The 17,696-nt window shown below is 43.1% G+C and overlaps 1 protein-coding gene across 1 annotated transcript in view; it reads right to left on the bottom strand.

Moving 5' to 3' along the window:
- LOC138580166 (killer cell lectin-like receptor subfamily B member 1A) overlaps positions 1-17,696 on the bottom strand; it is a 162,955-nt gene that overhangs the window by 92,611 nt on the left and 52,648 nt on the right. Inside the window, exon 2 of the mRNA XM_069650496.1 lies at positions 16,977-17,066. Within this exon, the coding sequence (XP_069506597.1) occupies positions 16,977-17,066 (90 nt within the window). The remainder of the gene's footprint in view (positions 1-16,976; positions 17,067-17,696) is intronic.

Here is a 17,696-nt window from a genome sequence, read left to right on the forward strand (position 1 = left end):
ATGGAGGGACTCGACTGAACCATCAAACACTATGCCAACACGTCGTTAGAGATGCCATGACGACTCAGCCAGCGGACAGAATACCCGTGCAACATATATACTGAACATTCCCACACCAATCCGCACGAAGAACATACTCAGTGCTATGACGTAGGTGACGGACACACCCACAGACGCGCATCTTTATTATTTTTCACTTAGGCTTCCTAAAATGCAGAAACGCAAGACGCACAATGAACTCATCTAAAAGCTTGCTTACGCTTCTCCTAAACCCATGTGCAACTACGAAAGGACATAATGAAGGCACGACAATATGGACAAAGCAATACGGCACCACAACCTAAAGCGCCTGTGTACCAAACAGCTCCGCCTATACACCAGGCCCCAAGTAGGCCTCAAGCAAGAGTTTCCATGAACATTGAATGAGCAAGAGTACAATTGCTGATCCCGCAGAATGAGCCCGGCTAAAGCAGACAGTCAAGGGCACGATGTTGCTAATTCGCATGCCACAAGTCAACACCAAGGTCGCCCCTGCAATTAAGCGAAGCACACAGTGGAAAATGCAATATTAATTGTGCAGAATTATGCCTCAAACACGGTCCCACCTCACGTGACCAAGCCGAACTTGACGGAGTGCCAGGTCCGGGAGGGGAGAGAGGCGCCTGGGTACCCCGCTTCAAAGGCCTAGGCAGATACAAGCGAGCGTCTCAAAGGACATCTGCAGAGGTGGGAGTAACCGGCCTTCCAGCATACAAATAAATCTTACATTGTCTACACATATCACTAGTGAAACATTGTTGCAATTGACAGGTGCACCGCGAGCTGGGACAGCGATGGTCCCAGACTGGGGGGCTCGTGTGTGGGCCAATCAGAACATGGAGCTCTTATCACTGACGCCACTAACATTGACCAATCCTCAGAGGTCTCCATGTAACAATTTTCATGTATCAATTTGTAGGGACAACCCAAATATACCACCTGACTAACCCTCGTCCACTAATAACGCTCTCTATACGTGTGCTATACTAACCCTACCACTCGAGGAACCAATCCAGAGTGGCGATAGGTTTTTTGCTAACTTTCTCAGGTGACACAAGTAGCGCGTCACACCAAGGTAAAAAGGGCCTGCGAGCCCACGGTGAAGTGAGAGTGTCAGGACGGACGCGTACGTTCCTTGACCCATCCCTGCCGTTTGTTCAATAAACAGCAGAACCACCTTGCTTCTTGTGTGTGCCTCATACTCATTTTGGGATACACGGGAGGAGTTGGGGCCTCCCTGCCCGGAGGTCCGCGGACGGCTCTGCCGGCCCCGGGAGAATTTCCCCCCGACAACTCCATTCACTCTCACAGGGTTAGCTTCTGGGATAGAGAATGCTTTCATCATATCTGATAAATACAGATTAAAAAGGATGGCAGCGATCATGCAGCCTTGCTTAACACCGCAACTAGCGGCCATGAATTTCGAGAGTTTACCAGCTGCATTGAGTCTGATGCGTACTGAAGTGTCACAATGTAACAATATTAACATCTTTAACAGACCTTGAGGGATACCCCATGAGCTTAATTTTTTCCAGAGTCTGTTTCGAAGTATGGTGTCAAATGCCGCAGAAAAATCAATATATGCACAGTAGACATTCAAATTGCGTTTTCTCCAGGCATGTTCAATCGAAGATGTGAACATCAACAAATTGTGTACGGTACTAGATTTGTCACGGAAGCCTATTTGATTGGGAGGTAAGAAATTGTTTACACTTACCCAATCGTTAGGTTCCTTGAGCAATACCTTAGTGAATATCTTAGAGGACACATCTAGCATTGCCAACATTCGAAAGTTTGCTGGTTTATCCCATGACCCTTTTTTATGAACTGTTAGGATGTGGCTTGTCTTCCACGATGGAGGTATTTCACCAAGTGTCCCTATTTGTTTAAACAAGAGTACAAATGCAGCACCCCAGAATTCAGGCTGCTTTTTTATTACCATATTGCAAACCCCATCAGGCCCTGCGGCCCGTGAGTTCTTGAGATTTTCAATGATCTTAATAATATCAAGTTAAGAGGATTTACAAACCCAAGTAACTTCAGGAGGGAGAGTAAGCACTGTACCTAGTTCAACTTTTCCCAATGTGCCATTGATATAATGGGCCCACGCTTCTTCGGTGATACATTTAATTGATAGATCGCGTTTTTTATGAGTGCTAAGGAGATGCCAAATCCCTTGTTGGTCATTGGACAAGGCAGCCAGAGCAATTTTTTTCCATAATTTGGTTTCGCATTCGCGTTTATGAATTTTTAGCCACGCTTTAGAATTCTATTTAGGTTTTTTAATTAGGCATGCTACCTCATGTGCTGACAGCAACAAAGCATTGTTTCTGACAATGGTACGAATTTCATAACGCAATTTCTTTTTGTCAAGATTGATCTTTTTGTCATGGCCAGGCCTACATGGGATAGCAATATTGGAGCGTTCCCCAGTTGATTTGTATGTACGACGTACACCCACTTGTTTCTGAATATTTTGCATAAGCTCAGTAAAACTATGCAAAATTTGATTACCACAGTTCATACCAGACACCCCCTCCTTAATGAACTCCGGTAATAGGGTGGATACCAGTTGAGAGACGTGTTCAATATTTCGACTATGCCAAACAATTCTGTTATTTCCTTCATTTATACTGAGCACCCCATTATCATCATATTCATGATGAACTGTACCTTTTTCTGAAAGAGCAAATAACAGAGACAAGGGTAGATGGTCACTCTCATCTCTTTCAACTAGGCCCATATCAATGACAAGATGAAAACCCAATTTGGTTAGTGAAAATGTAGTCGAGGGTAGCTGCAGATCTACCTTCAACCCTAGTAAAGTTGATAGGAATATCGCTAGGTGTTAGACTATTAAGTTTCATAAAATTATAGGTCTGCATAACATTCATCCACTTTTTGCCTTGTCTATTGGACTCCGAGTGAATATTTGATTTAAACAAAGCCCCCAACTGCACATCAGACTGACAGTAAGCGCAAATTTTCGCATTCAAATCACCTAAGAGGAATATAGGGTAGCGATGGTTGAACAGTTTCAGCACATTTTCAACGTCTCAATATTAATTGCAGTTTTAGCCAGATTAGGAGGATCATTAATGTTGATAATGATTAGGACGGTCGACATCCATGTTAATTTGGCCACTAGTATATACTCAGTGGATAATGAGAGTTTGATAATAGACCATGGTGTTTGAACAGAAATCAGCAAGCCACCTTTCGGACGAGCAAGAGAGCCCTTTGTCGCAATTTGGTGGACAGTATATCTATCATCAATCTGTATTTCCGCTGTTAACCATGTTTCCTGGAGTGCAATAATATTAAAGAGAGACATACTTTCAATCAAACCATCATCCTGAAACAAATGCAAGTGCCCACGAGTATTCCTGGAGTAAAGCAACTGCTTCGAATTTGGTCATTGACGAGTTCCAGCAAAATGGGATTTGAAACTCAAAGGCAACCATTGCCAATAACCTTCAGGAATGGCATCATTATTACTTGCCACAGTATTGATGTCATATATGGGCAGCTGATTCACAAGTGTAGTGCTGGGTTTGGTGTGCGAGCTAGGACTACTTGGATTAGTGTTACTAGACTTCTGAGCTTTAGTACTTTGGCGTAATTTTTTAGAAGGTATCAACACTTTAAAGACGGCATAGCCAAGACGTAATAGCTCGACTTCGTATCCCATAACATAGTTGAGCGTAGCTTCAGGCTCAAAAGACACATTAGTAATATATTTGTTATGAAGCTAAAGCTGGTCAACCAAATGAATATCACCAGATGTAATTACCCTCAGGGGAACAATGGTATTAAATAAACTCAATACAGCAGCACGATTCAGAGGGGGAGAACACTTTTCGTTGTGGACTTGCTGAATTTGTAACACCGATAGCATTCCTGTGCAGTTCACCCCATTGCTGGTGTTAGCATTAGAGGAAGAGGTATTGGCATTATTATTAAGTACCCAAGTGTCTGGCAAAGTAGATTGAGTAGATACTGCAGGCATATTAGGAACACCTGCTGCCTTAGTTGTATTTGTTAATGACGCAATTTCTACAATTGAAGACATTGAGGATTCTACCATCACACAGTTAGATTTAGGGCCAATCAGAATATTATTGGAGATCAACTCATTATTTCGAGATGGAGTGATCACTGGATCACTAATGTTAGCAACTACAACATCAGCAGGTACCTCGGACTCGACCCCAGGGATGGCATTCGCAGAGGCATCATTTGGTCCTGGGAGTAGGTATTTCTGCTTTTTTGTGGTCCGCTTACTATACATAATAGCCTGATAGACAGTACTCGATTTCTTTTTGGCCAAAGCAGTCTTCTTCACAACAAACTCACCCTTACCCTTTAGATTTGTCTTTGTTATAGCTAGAGGCGGGGGTAAAGTGGAAGAAGTATTTCGCTTACTTGCACACACATTACAATGGTAGTCTTTCAAAGACGTATGAATTAATAGTGACTCAACATCGATTTTAGTTTCTAAATGTGCACATTTCTGGAGTAACATAGTAAGCAAATTTTCTAGGGCATTAAACATTTCATCGGAGTTCATACTTGAATCAACATCATTTATACGTGAACCCTCACCATAATCAGTGATTACATTTTGGGAGGGACATACATTCTCCTGGGTTGGTTTGATAGTATTGAAACAAAATATAGATGGAATACCAACATCAAAACCACTCTCATTCTTCAGTACGGGTTTACAGTTAGGGGCAATAGATGTGTCGGGACCCAATGGCATCTTGGTAGGGGGAGTAAAAAATAGTGGGGTGGGAACAATCTCAGTTAGAGATATTTCAGGATCATTTCCCATATACTCGATTTCTAGTTCATCCAGTTCAGAAATAGATATGTCAATTGAGCTTTTTCCATGATTGTTTTTCTCCTTGTGGACCATGGCATTAGTACTACCATTAACTAATAGTCCACTGATACATGTGGTCTCAGGCATTGCAGTTGGTTAAGGAGTAATGCTTGCAGTGACTGGCACAAAGTCAGCCACTTTAGGATCAAGTTGACTTAGGGTAACACTAGGCATGACATTATCATGAGACTCCTTGGCCACGGATGGTTCAATGCAATGCGTATTAGGATTGTCACAAAATACATCAGACAGAAGCTTACCGCTTACCCAACCAAGATCATTTGTTAAGTCTAAGACCAGATCCTCCGATGCAATAAGACGAAGATCCTTGTCAATAGGCAGATGAGATGCCATTAAGATAGGAGTGGGGGTCTTTAAAAAGTAATCAGTAATAGGATTACTAAGATTACCAAGAACAGCACCCTTTTTAGGACGAGTGATAATCTTAGGTACACATACACGCCTATTGCGCAGATTTTTATGCATAGCCATTTCTTTATCAAAAGCGTCCATACCTCTGCAACGATATTGCACACAACACAAGCTAGCAAACTATAGATATCCTGGGATAGGGCACTAGATCACACATCAATAAGAAAGCGTAGCAATGTAGGTGCGAAATGCACACACAATAGAAAGCAGCTGCACAGTGTGTTACTGTCACAGTGGTTACTGAGTAAAGCCACTCATGTGGCTAATCATAGACACAAAATAGAAGGCACGAGGGCCAAGAAGCATATCACCACGCTCGCAACACAATTGAGGCACAGTTGTGGGAGCAGCAATAGTGGGAGCAACAGACAAGTAAAAATATTAAAAACGACTAATATTAAAACTTTCAGCAACAGATAAAACCGGCAATAATACAATCAAACTGACAAGTGAAAGGTCAAGGAAAGATTTAATAAATACTGTAAAATCACCCCAAGACTGCTACATCCAATGACAGATAAATCGTGCCTTCAGGTCCTACAAATGCAGTCATAGCATTAAAAGCAATAATATCACGGGGAAAAAGTAATACAGCAGTTGGCTAGGCAGCGTTGTACTTGCACTTGCAAAGCAGCCTACCAGCCACTTGCAGAGCCACTTCAGGAGCGCGCGCGCAGGAGTGCGCGGCGGCTCAAATTTATGACGAAGTGGGCGTGTCCTAAAAAAATATATGAAATATACGTGGTTAGGTCCAATAATTATACAGTAACACGTGTAATTATATTAGGTAGTCTGTTTGTGTCCACAAGTGGTGGTAGTCAAAGATATCCTTGTAGTGTGAACATGATGTACCGGCAACAATGTTTCCAGCGACGTAACAGGAGAGATCCACAGTGTTCCACAGCCTAACAGCCACTTGCAGAGCCACTTCAGGACTAATAGAATGTGACCCTCACATCGCCATCCATTAGAAGCCACACAGGCTAACCCTTCAAGCAGTCATCATGTTCAAGACAGCCTGAATCACCTCCATAGCAGTCATAACCAAAATACCACTCAACCTGGCCAAGAAGCTTACCAGATCAAGATGCCAATGCACCACCAGAAAACAAGATATTGCTAGACTGGAAAAAAGAACTGGAAAGATGGAACTAAGTGGAATTCAGGCCCTTGGCATCTCTGGAATAAGGTACTAATGCGGATAGGACTGCCCCTTCTATCCTACACTTCAGTAAAGACCTGAAGATGCTACTCTTTAAATAATCTCACACCAATGGTGGATCACCCAATGAAGTCAACTTCTCCCCCTCTGGAGCGCCCCACTACCCTGCTCCCTCTGCCCATTCCTGTTACCTCAGCTACACATGCACCCTACATGTGATCCCGTGGGTGCACCCCCTATATACGGCACTCTGTTGCTTCCCAGATATGTTCCCACTCTATAAATCCCAGACAAACTTACAAAAGGAAATGTATGTCAGCACGAATGCAGCACTACAAGGATGTACATTGATACTTTTAGAAACCAGATGGAGTGAACAATGGAGCATAAGGTTCCACTAGCACAGACCGTTAGTTTTCTACATGGCCTGCATATGAAATCCTATCAACATGATAGAGGAGGAGCTCCCACCCACATAGCACCCACTACATGCCATACCGGGAGAACACAAACTACCCACCATCCAACACTATTGTGCAACAGTCTTCCTGCAGTTCCAGCTGCCTGTCTGCAAAGCAGTAAGAAAAGTCAAATTTGCTAACTTTCCAAAACACTCACAGGATGTCCACACCACCACAGAAGCGCTAAGTGATACTGCCAAGTTCCCCAAAGGGCATTGTTGCTCATCCCCCCCCCCGCGCCACAATCAAGCTGACACACAACAAATCATTCATTTAATTCAAACTAGCCCTACCAATGTCTCATATAGATTCACGTAGATCCCTCCCCCTGTGCCAACAATGAGCCAAGAACCAGGCCCGGGTATAGAACGAAAATATGTTTATTTAGATAAGTATAAGGAATATTTTCACCAAAGGGTTACACACATCACCTTCTCTGTGGCAGAAAAAAGAGATTCAATACCAAAAACACGTTTTCCTTTTTGTCTCAGTTACATTGAACACAGACCAAATAAACAGTTCAATCCTCTGGTCCCACAAACCCCTTTTAGATCAAAATTAAATAATACCTTGGCACATTACTGGAGCATGAGCATAAGCATTTCTTGATAAGGTTTATATTTAAAACAACTTCAACAGTTTCTGTTTTCAAAAGAACATTCACACATGCAGTGCTTTGTACATTTAGTTTCCCTGCACACTTAAAAATGCTAGCAGTTTTGAAATAACACAGACTTTTGAGAATAATTTTGATTGATAGAACCTTCCATCCTACTTCACCCTCCAAAACAATGTAAAATCTTTCTTCTATCAGGGTCAGTTACTCACGCTCAGGAGAGAATCTGCATTTTCCAATGCAGAATTACACTTGGTTTCAATTGGCAAAGCTCTTCTCTCCCCAGCACCAAACACTCAGGTTTCAGTCATATGCAGTATCCCTCTGTTTAAAGGCCAGGTCTGGGGAGTGAGGACAGCTAAGAATTTTGTTTTTGGATAATGACACCCCTTTCCATTTAGCGAGGTCTGAGGTTGACAAGCAAAATAGGAATACCTAATTACTTTAAATGACTATACTTTACTTACCGCTAGGAGAAAGGGTTGACGTTTCGAACTCCCCGAGTACCCTCTATATGGGAGTTAATCATATTAAAATTCAGTACAATATGCTAAGGGTCTATACAGTTTGCCCCTCACCTACTGTTAAGGGGAAAATATTAAGGCAAGCAGGGTCCACACATGCTTGGATTTGTTTAGATGATTAAGTTAATTGCATTGTATTTCTCTGGGTTTGATGCTCAGCAAAGTCAGCAGGGCTCCTCTTTTCGGGAAGCACAGGGGTCTGGTCAGGCACTTCAGTCAAAGATAGCCACCATTCAGCGTTTAGGCTTTCCCAGTTCCTGTCTACTAGGTACAATAATCCTGCAGCAATCTTTAGTCCTTTCCAACTCAGGTAGTATTAGGCAGTAGGGTCAGGATTCACTCAGGTGGTTTTAGACAAGTCCTGTCCTTTGTCAAGCTCAACGTCACATGAGCGTGAGGTACGTGTAGTCCTGGTGGTTTCAGGCATAGGACTTCTTTGCTGTGTATCTTGAGTGTCTCTTGGTAGTATGTTGTCTCTGGGATTCTTCAGGATGAACACAACCGAATGCTAAGTGTCTAGCACTAACTCCTTCCATGAAATCTAACATGAGAGATAGCGGAACCAAACCTCTATCACCACAGACTCACCTCCCAGAATGAACGTGGTGAAAGGGCAGGGCAAGCACTGAACTGGGAGGGAAAGATGGTATTTAAAGGGTGCAGATGTTACTGGGATCCAAGGAGTCAGGCTGAATTTGGAAATCAAAGAAATAGAAAAAAATAGGAAGGGGCCAGAGATGGAGGAAGGAGCCCCAACTATTGAAATCAGCTGGACAAGAAGCCCAAATATATTAAGGAAAAGTCCATGAATACTGACGGCAAAACAGCAGGAACCAAGAGACAAAAGGATCCAGAATAGCAGGAACCAGCAGACAAGAGGAGCCAGAATAGCACAGAAAAAAGGGCACAAACAGACCCAGAACAAAGGATGTACTGTGGAGCGTTGAGGCACACAGCTATCCATGCAGCGTTCTCTTAAATACTGGCAGGCAGGTACATACGAGGCTTGTGGAGGCGTGATGGTGTCCATGTCAACAGATGGTGGAGTGTCAAAACCGGCAACATGATGGTGCTGTTGAGCACATGTAAGGCCATGGAACGTGCCGGTTTTTACTGCTACAGGCCCCAGCGTGACCGTGCGTGAAACAAGATGGCGAATTGGCTGCGGGCAGAATCCTGCAGGGTACCCAACCAGGCTTCGGGGCTGCGGGCAATAGTGCAATCTCCATTATGAACATGCCGCCAGCATGCATGAGAAGTAGGTGCCAACACGATGCTCATATGTGTGACAGTTCTCCCCTTCTGGCTTGTGATGCCACTTGTTAACCCCCTAAGTTCCACACACAAATATTAAGGTCAGGCGGTGTTAACTTATTAGCACTGAATTTTCATTGGTCCCTTTATGGTTCACTCCTCCCCAAGGTTCAACCCTCCCTGCCAATAGGCCCTGAGAGTTCTATGATTCATCCACCCACCTACATGACATTTTTTTATACTTCTAATTTTGCACTGAAAAAGTCCTAAGTGACAAACACTTTTGAGTTTTACAAATAAACATAACTTCTTACATAGTTGTGTGTTCCCCTTATCATGTTGGACTTATGAAAAGCATTTCTGTGTCTGCTATATATTGGTTTTTCACAATTAATGCAAAAATTATAATAGTTATGAATGTGAAATGTTCTACTGAGATATCTAATTTAATAAGCCAACAGCTCTCCAACTTTTGGATTCAGAACATTTTTGAGAAAGCTAGAAACACATTGTAGGTTGTAACTTAAGTTCTAAAACTCGGATTTGGATGATAGTTGTGAAAACACAACCACTGTGGGAGAAGTTTAAAATGACATGTGTCCCAATTCGGAAAGTATCACGGTTCAAATGTTCATGGGCAAAATGTAATTCCTAACATAAACCTATGGCCACATATTTACATTCTACTCCTAAGTTTAATTTCTCAATTTAAGTTGCTTGGAAGCTGAAGCATCTGTTCCAGTCAGCTGCTCGAATGTCGATTTGAGCCTGCAAGTAGTCATTAACCAATCCTGCCAGTCAGGGTCTATAGGAGAGATTCTTATTTTTCAGGCCACATGACTCACCTTTGCTCTCGGAACATCATGAGGCAGTTATGTAATTTGTCATTTGTCATTCAAATCTTGACCACACCACATTTCAAATCTAAAAGTTTTTTTTATTTTTAGCAGTTGAAATCTTCCAGGGCTGATTCTCTTGTTGATCTAGTCGCATAGCAACTCCATAAATTTCCTCCTTCTAAGGCCTCAAAGAGATTTAACTTTCAGATAGAGAGCCAAGCAGATCTGTAGTTGGGGTAAGATCACTTGAGTGTTCTGAATAGAAACTTAGTCAAGTCTTTCCTGGGCACATAAGGCCTTTCCATGTTGCATCTGAAAGAAAATAGCCTATTCAATCGGTGGCATGTATTTTTCATGTGTAGCCTTTTTCTTTATTTTAATAAATTGCATCTCGCCATCGCTGTTCAGGCCCTTCTCATATTATGTTCATTTTGGCAGCTGAACATTTTCCTCATTGTCTTTCTTTGCCACTGCGAAATGCACATGCCAGGTCATTTTGAATCAGTTTCTCTTGCACACCACATTTGTTTTTCAATTGGGCAACTGAAAGTGAAACCCTGCTGTTGATTTTATCATCATATGTTCATTCGAAGCAAACATTTTAACTCCATGTGTTTTTATAGCAGCTGCATCACATGCAAGGCCCCAGCAGAAAGTGTATGTCTTTTTGTTTACAACCTGCCTTTAATGTGGCAGATGCAAGTTAAATGCTGCTGATAATTTTGCCATTCATAATGTGCCTTTCCAATTCCTCTCTGCAATCGGGCATCACCTTTCGCATACTCCTTGTTTCAACTGCAGAAGTACATGTGTAGAATTTGCTAGCCACATTGGCAGTGTTGAGGTTTTAAGGCTGGCTTGTCACTCTGCCAGCGTGCCTTTCCATAAGAAGAATGCATTTCACATTAGAGGTCCAACCTGACCTTTCTGTTCAATTCCTTGGGGCTGTCATTACACCTCATAGATCACACAAGATGCATGCAATCAAGAGTATCATAAAGCAATATTTCATGTGTCTGCGACAAGACCTATGCTGGACAGTCTTAGTGGGGAGCACAAGAGGAATGAGGTGGTGTTGCTGATTAAGAAAACTGCACCTCTACATCTATTGGTCAGTCAAGAGTGGGTAAATGTTGCATATTACATGTGGAACGCTGCAAAAGTGGCTGTATCATGAGGGGTTATCCACTTATCAGTAAAGGGCTGACATTGACTGGCAGGTGGAGTGGGTTTGTTGCCTTAGATGTGGGGGAAAGGATTGGAGCTATGGAGGCTGCAGTGTGTTTTTCTCTGTGGCCTGGAATTACTTTTTGTTGACTTATTGCTTATTTAGTGGTTTGCATTGTTATGTCGTGTGGCAATTGCAGAGTGCCTAACTGGCATCATCATGGTCTTGTAGCAGTTGGGATGGTGTGGGCATTCAGCAGGCTATAATCTAAACATCACAAGACTGTGCATTACTGAAGAAACTTGTCAAATGCTTTTGCAGAGATGACTAGTACTGTAACATTATCTTTGCCTGTTACGTGTTCAATTAGAAGTACCAGGTGTTTGACTGTTAGTGGATTGCTGGCATGTGAACTGAATTCGGATCGTGGCACTTTGACAGATATTACTGGGATGCTGAGCTGAAAGCTGGAGGGGGCACAATAAGTTAGGACCATCTATCCCAAAGCAACTGATTTCAGTACTGGGCTCAGCTGTTACTGATGTCACTTCACAGCACTGTACCTGGGGCGGTCATTTAAAGATGAAGTGATAGCCACTTTGTTTATTCTATTGTTTATTCTATCATAATGTTTTATTGTAAAGTATAAACATTTTCACAACATTTTTAATCTTCATTTTTCAAATGCTTAAAGACGGCTGTACAATGGAGAAATAGCTTCCTGACTGTTTGGCCACCTGAGAATGATCACTTTTTATCGAAGCATGTACATTTAGTGGCGTTTGACACCTTTTTCATGTCGCCTGACTTTGGTTTTCTTTTGAAGAGTGATTATTTAAAAACTTTATGAACATGTTTACACTTCATACGAAATCATAATAGCATAAACAAAGTGGTTATCACTTCATCTTTAAATGACCTCCCCAGCGTCAAGAAAATGTGTCTGCTTTCAGTTGCTATGGGAGGATTAGATTATTTGCCCGGGTAATATGAACTAAATACGCTTGCCGATCATAGATTGCACAATAAAGCCCCATTTGTAATTTAGGGAACAGGATGGGTTCTGTTTGGACAGGAAAAGGAGGAATTATGTAATGTTTTCACCTCATTATAAAGGTGTCAGGATGTAAACAGATGATTTATTTAATCCCTATCCTTTGTTAACCTACAACATTCACCTTTGTACATGGTTAACTCTTGGCCCTCAGGCTTGGCAATTCCATAATTTATATTATAGTGCTCGCCCGTGCTAACATTTAAAGGTACTCTCCAGTCAATTGAAGCACCTAATCTTCTAGGATTGCCCAAAAACATGTTGGGGAGTACAGTAATGTTGGAGAATACATCCTACGCTCCAAACAGGCACGAAAATACAAGCTTCAAAAGTCATTGTATGAAAGCACAGAGTACAAAGAGAGCAGCCCCACACATAGAAACTTCCCAATGTAGGCTAAACGAGATGCCACTAGCCATGCTTCAGCGAGCTGTAGTGCACATACCTTCCATCTGAACATAATCGTGTGTCCTTAATGGATACAGCAGCATTTAGCACTAGTCCCGGAAACATTGAGGAGCACTCATAATGATAGTGAACAATAGCAACCCATAACACTAATCAAACAAATAACACATGTAGGCCTCAAGACCCAGTTAGCCATCTTCAAAGCATGGAAACCCCTCACCACCCAGTAGAAAGCATTAGCCAAGCCCTTGCAACGAAGAGCACACATACCAAGATGTAACTTTCAATATTAAGACAGAATGCTGCACAGTGATTGGTTGAGGCAAGGGGGACGAACAGGTTCCCAGGCCCGAGTTGCGGTAGAGATGTCATGAAAATGTTACATAGAAATACCAGACCCTAGAGTTGGAGGACAGGACACTGCACACAAATTGGTCAAAATACGTCAGTTTAGCTGAGTGTTTAAAAGATATATAACAACTTACATTCCTAGTAAGTGCATCAAAATGTATCATAATGAAGGTCACATGTTGGTAGGAACTGAACTATGAGCAGTAAAGAATGCACTCTGCAACATAGAATGATCAAGGAATACCATTGCCCCTGTAGAAAAAAATCTCACTGACAGAGTTGCAATTGCTAAGTAAGAAAACACAAGAAAACCACCGTTGCACATAGAATAGAATTGATCAGGTATCAGTAACTTTTATGGAAAACTATGCACGACCCTCACAGTGAAGACACAATATTAGTGACAAGGCATATTTATAATATTGCAATCTGCATACATATATTCATATCAGTGTAAGAGAATCAAGTTTGCAAGCAGCTAAGCCCCCAGCTCTTATGGTCAGAGGCAGGGCAAATGGAATCATGAGAAAGGAAGGAGAAGCAAGTTTCCAATGACGAGGTGCAAAGTTGTACCAGCGATGAACAGTTCACAATGATGGGAACGGTAAAACAGTGTCATCAGATTAGGTCAATTGGAAGGGGATGTAAAAGTTATAATTTCATTGTCACACAGCCACATCTCAAACAGGGATTGGTTGAAAATTATTCAGTCACTCACTTCACGCATACTCCTCCTGAAACAGTCAATAAAATGTCAGGCTCAGCTGATACAAACTTAAAAGAGAACAATTGATTGATTGATTGGTTTGGTACTTATAAAGGGCCTATACAGGTGCAACAAGACAAGAGGGGGGGAAATGAAGGAAAAGACAAGGCAAACAATCCTAACAGGCCTTGTGACATTCGGACTGTGCAAGTGCGTTAACGAGAAGTGCAGGGTAGAGGGTGCGGGGGGAATTGCAATCAGGGCAGCAGGGTTCTGAGTTAAGTGTGAGGAAGGCAAGGGACTTCACGGATGCAGTCCCAGCCCAGCAGTGCAAGGTAGGCCAGGCGGCAGTGCAGGAGGAGTGGGCAAGCAGGGTCACTGGTGCCCTGTAAGGACTCTTAGGGCACCAATCTGCCAGTTCAGGAGAGCAGGCAGATAGATTAGCAGGGGAGAGGAAGCAAGAAAGAAGAGGAGAAAAGGAAGGTCTTGAGAAGCTTCCGGAAGTTACAGAGGTTCGGCCCAAGTCTGAGAGGGGCAGGGAGGCCATTCCAGAGGAAGGCACCTGCGGAGGAGAGGGATCTACTCCCCAATATCTGCTTGGAGAAGCGTCTGTCCCGCAGAGAGTTAGAAGTAGATGAGCGAAGGGCTCTAGAAGGAAGGTATTTAGGCAGAGAGAGTTGGACGTAGTGGGGTCCAAGGCCCCAGAAAGCCTTGTGGATGATGCAGGGGGTCTTGAATGTTATCCTTGCAGCCACCGGGAGCCAGTGGAGAGATTTCAGGGCTGGATAGATGCAGTCCCTGGGCTTGAGCCCAAGGATAAGTCTCGCAGTCCTGTTCTGGCTTAGCTGAAGGGGGCGAAGAGCAGAATTAGGAAGGTTAAGGAAAAGTCTGCTGCAGTAGTTCAGTCTAGAGAAAACCAGAGCTCTGGAGACAGTGAGCTTCTGGGAGAAGTGGAGGAAAGGGAGAATAGTTCTGAGGAGGTGCAGCTGGAAGTGGGCCTTCTTGGCAAGGTCTGTGATGTGAAGAGAAAAGGAGAGAGTGGAATTGAATATGGCACCAAGGTTTTTTGCCTCACGAGAGGGTGAGGGGAGGGGGCCCAGGGAACTCAGCCAGAGTGAGAGAGGGAAAGCGGGATCAGGGGTCCCAATGAGAAGAATCTCTGTCTTACTGGCATTAAGGCAGGGATTGTTGGAAGTGTACCATGCCTGAATAGTGGATAGACAATCATCAATGAGCACAGAAGGGGAGGAGGCCAAGGGTAGCCTGAAAGAGAGCTCGGTGTCATCAGCATAACACTTAAAGTTAGAGGAGAATGTGGAGATTAGGTGGGCCAAAGGGGCCAGATAGACGTTGAAGGGTGAGAGGATAGAGCCCTGGAGGAAACCACATGTGGAGAGAGAGGTGGTGGAGAGAAAGGAGCCTAGCTAGACCTGGGAGGGTCGGTCCAGGAGGAAGGAGGTCTGCCTATTTAATCAGCACCATGAGAAAGGAGATGCTCTCAATGCTAGTCACTTAACAAATGCATATTTTGGTCTGGTCACAACGGTAGAATAAGCCAATAGGGCTAGGTAGATTTAGGGTTGTTTTCCCGTGGTGGAAATGTTCGAAGGAGAAACAACCGAAGATTATTTGTTTGAAATATTCTTCAATCTTTTCTCCCCTGAACATTCCCGATGTACCCACACCAACACCCCACCCCCAAGCCCCTTACTTACCTTCTATTTCGTCCGGCTGTGTCCCTGCGACACCTGTTCCCTTTCACTTCCGTGATCGGGAACCGGCGCCGCAGGGTCCTTTTCTTTTTTTTTTTTAGTTCAGCTGTGGGGGTGTCCCCCGCAACCCCCACTTACTATACTGTATAGTATAGTTAGTGGCGTGTTGCGGGGGGACCCCCCTGCAGCCCCCGCAGCCTATTTTGTTTTCTTTTTTTTTTTTACTGTGGGACAGCTGCGGGGGACGCCCCTGCAACCCACGCTCACAGTATAGTAAGCAGGAGTTGGGGGGGACCCCTGCAGCCCTAAACCAAATCAAAATGACCTACCCAACGAAAGGTCGACCTTTTAGAAGGTCGAACATTTGGTGATACCTTCTTTCAGACTTTTGGTTGGTTAGGTCATTTGGTTCAGTCATTTTGGCAGAAACCGCTCAGTAGTGTAGGGATTCACCTATAGTGTAAATGGCGATGTCCGATCAAAAGCCAGAAAACCGTGACTAATCAGTAACATTTGTTGTCATTTCTCTTCTGTAAGTTGCTATATAACCAACCATTTTTAATCATACTGTGGAATGTCTTTTGGATCATTCTCATCCTGGGCTGTGTTGTTTTTCTCTCATCTTGCACATTCTTTTTTGGCTCTTTGAATTGATTGTTTTTATTATCGATTTGGGACTTGCCTTACAAACAGTCTCAAGCCAATCATACATCGACTTATCACATTGTATACTAACTTTCTTTTCTCCAATTCTGCCTTAAGAACACAATCCATGTACCACAAAACTTAGGACATACCCTGCTTTCTTTTAGAACTATGGTCCAAAGAATAAAGACTCCTGACCCTTCTTGCTGGAGTATCCTGTTCAGGATTTCCTGCCCCATGTGTTTTCTTACTACTGGATGTGTCCCTGCCTCTTTCTTTTTTAATCTTTTGTCCTTCCTTCTTTTTGCTTGATCCAATGTTGACCGAACTGGCCTAGTATTGTTGCTCTATTAAATGACAATCTATGTTTATTATCTGAAGCTGAGCATGTTATTTGCAAAAATATTTTTTTTTATTTAAATAGAACTATGGTCCACCTAACAGGCTTCGCATGCACTTGTGTTATCACAAAATATTCTTCATTCTCTGTTTCTCTTCCTCCTTTAGTTTGTAGAATTTATTTCCCTCTTTCCATCCTTTTATCATTCCCCTGCTCATTTATTTCTGTCTTCAGGCTACGGTCTGGTTACCGCTGGCGATTGCACACTATGTGACTCTATGGCCAAGCCTAGGTGCTCTGAAACCACTACAGTGATGATGTGGTGCAGTATGAAAGCAAAGTAACATGATATAACTTCCTTACAATCAAAGACTTACCAGACACTATGGCTCCTAAGATGAGGACACCCAGGAGCAGAACAGCAGCGATGAGGGAGACTGTAATGGAGTAGGGGTCGGAGAGTAGCTCTGAAAAAGAGGAGAAAGAACAAGGTTCTGGTAAAATCTCTGTTTAAGGCACATAGAGAGTGTGAATGAAGGAAAGAGACTGCTTAGTTCTGCAAGAAAGTCACCCTATGCAGTGCACAGTGAGAGTCAAGGCAAGACGTGTCAATACAGGGCATTGCTGCAGGCTATCCCTTGCTTAGATCTTGTGGGGGATTCACCATGGCACCTCAAGTTCAGGATTGCCCAGATAAAAACCTGAATTCTCTCGGGTTCATGGCACTGCCAAGACTGCCCTTAAGCTGTCTTTGCCAACTCAAGACCTACTCAGGATTCCAACAGGTTACAGTAACGCAAAAGAATTGCGATTTAATTAAGGCAAACTCTGACTCAAACAAATGTGTTTATTCTGATTATTGAAATATATGCCCCTCTCTTATCTTTGGCTGTATGTTTATTTACACAGTTTTACGAATCACAGACCAGGCCCCATGGGGTCGCTGTGAGCTATGCAGTGAAGTTGGGGCCACACAGAAAGAGAAGGCAATCTGGGGCCCAAATACAGGAACGTTGCACTGAGGCAAGTACAATGTTGCACAGATTTAGTTTATCTTTGGGCAAAAACCTATGTTTTCAATGCATTTCAGCATTACA

This window comes from Ambystoma mexicanum, chromosome 3p (assembly GCF_040938575.1).
Source record: "Ambystoma mexicanum isolate Mex_15411 chromosome 3p, UKY_AmexF1_1, whole genome shotgun sequence".
Classification (NCBI taxonomy): domain Eukaryota; kingdom Metazoa; phylum Chordata; class Amphibia; order Caudata; family Ambystomatidae; genus Ambystoma; species Ambystoma mexicanum.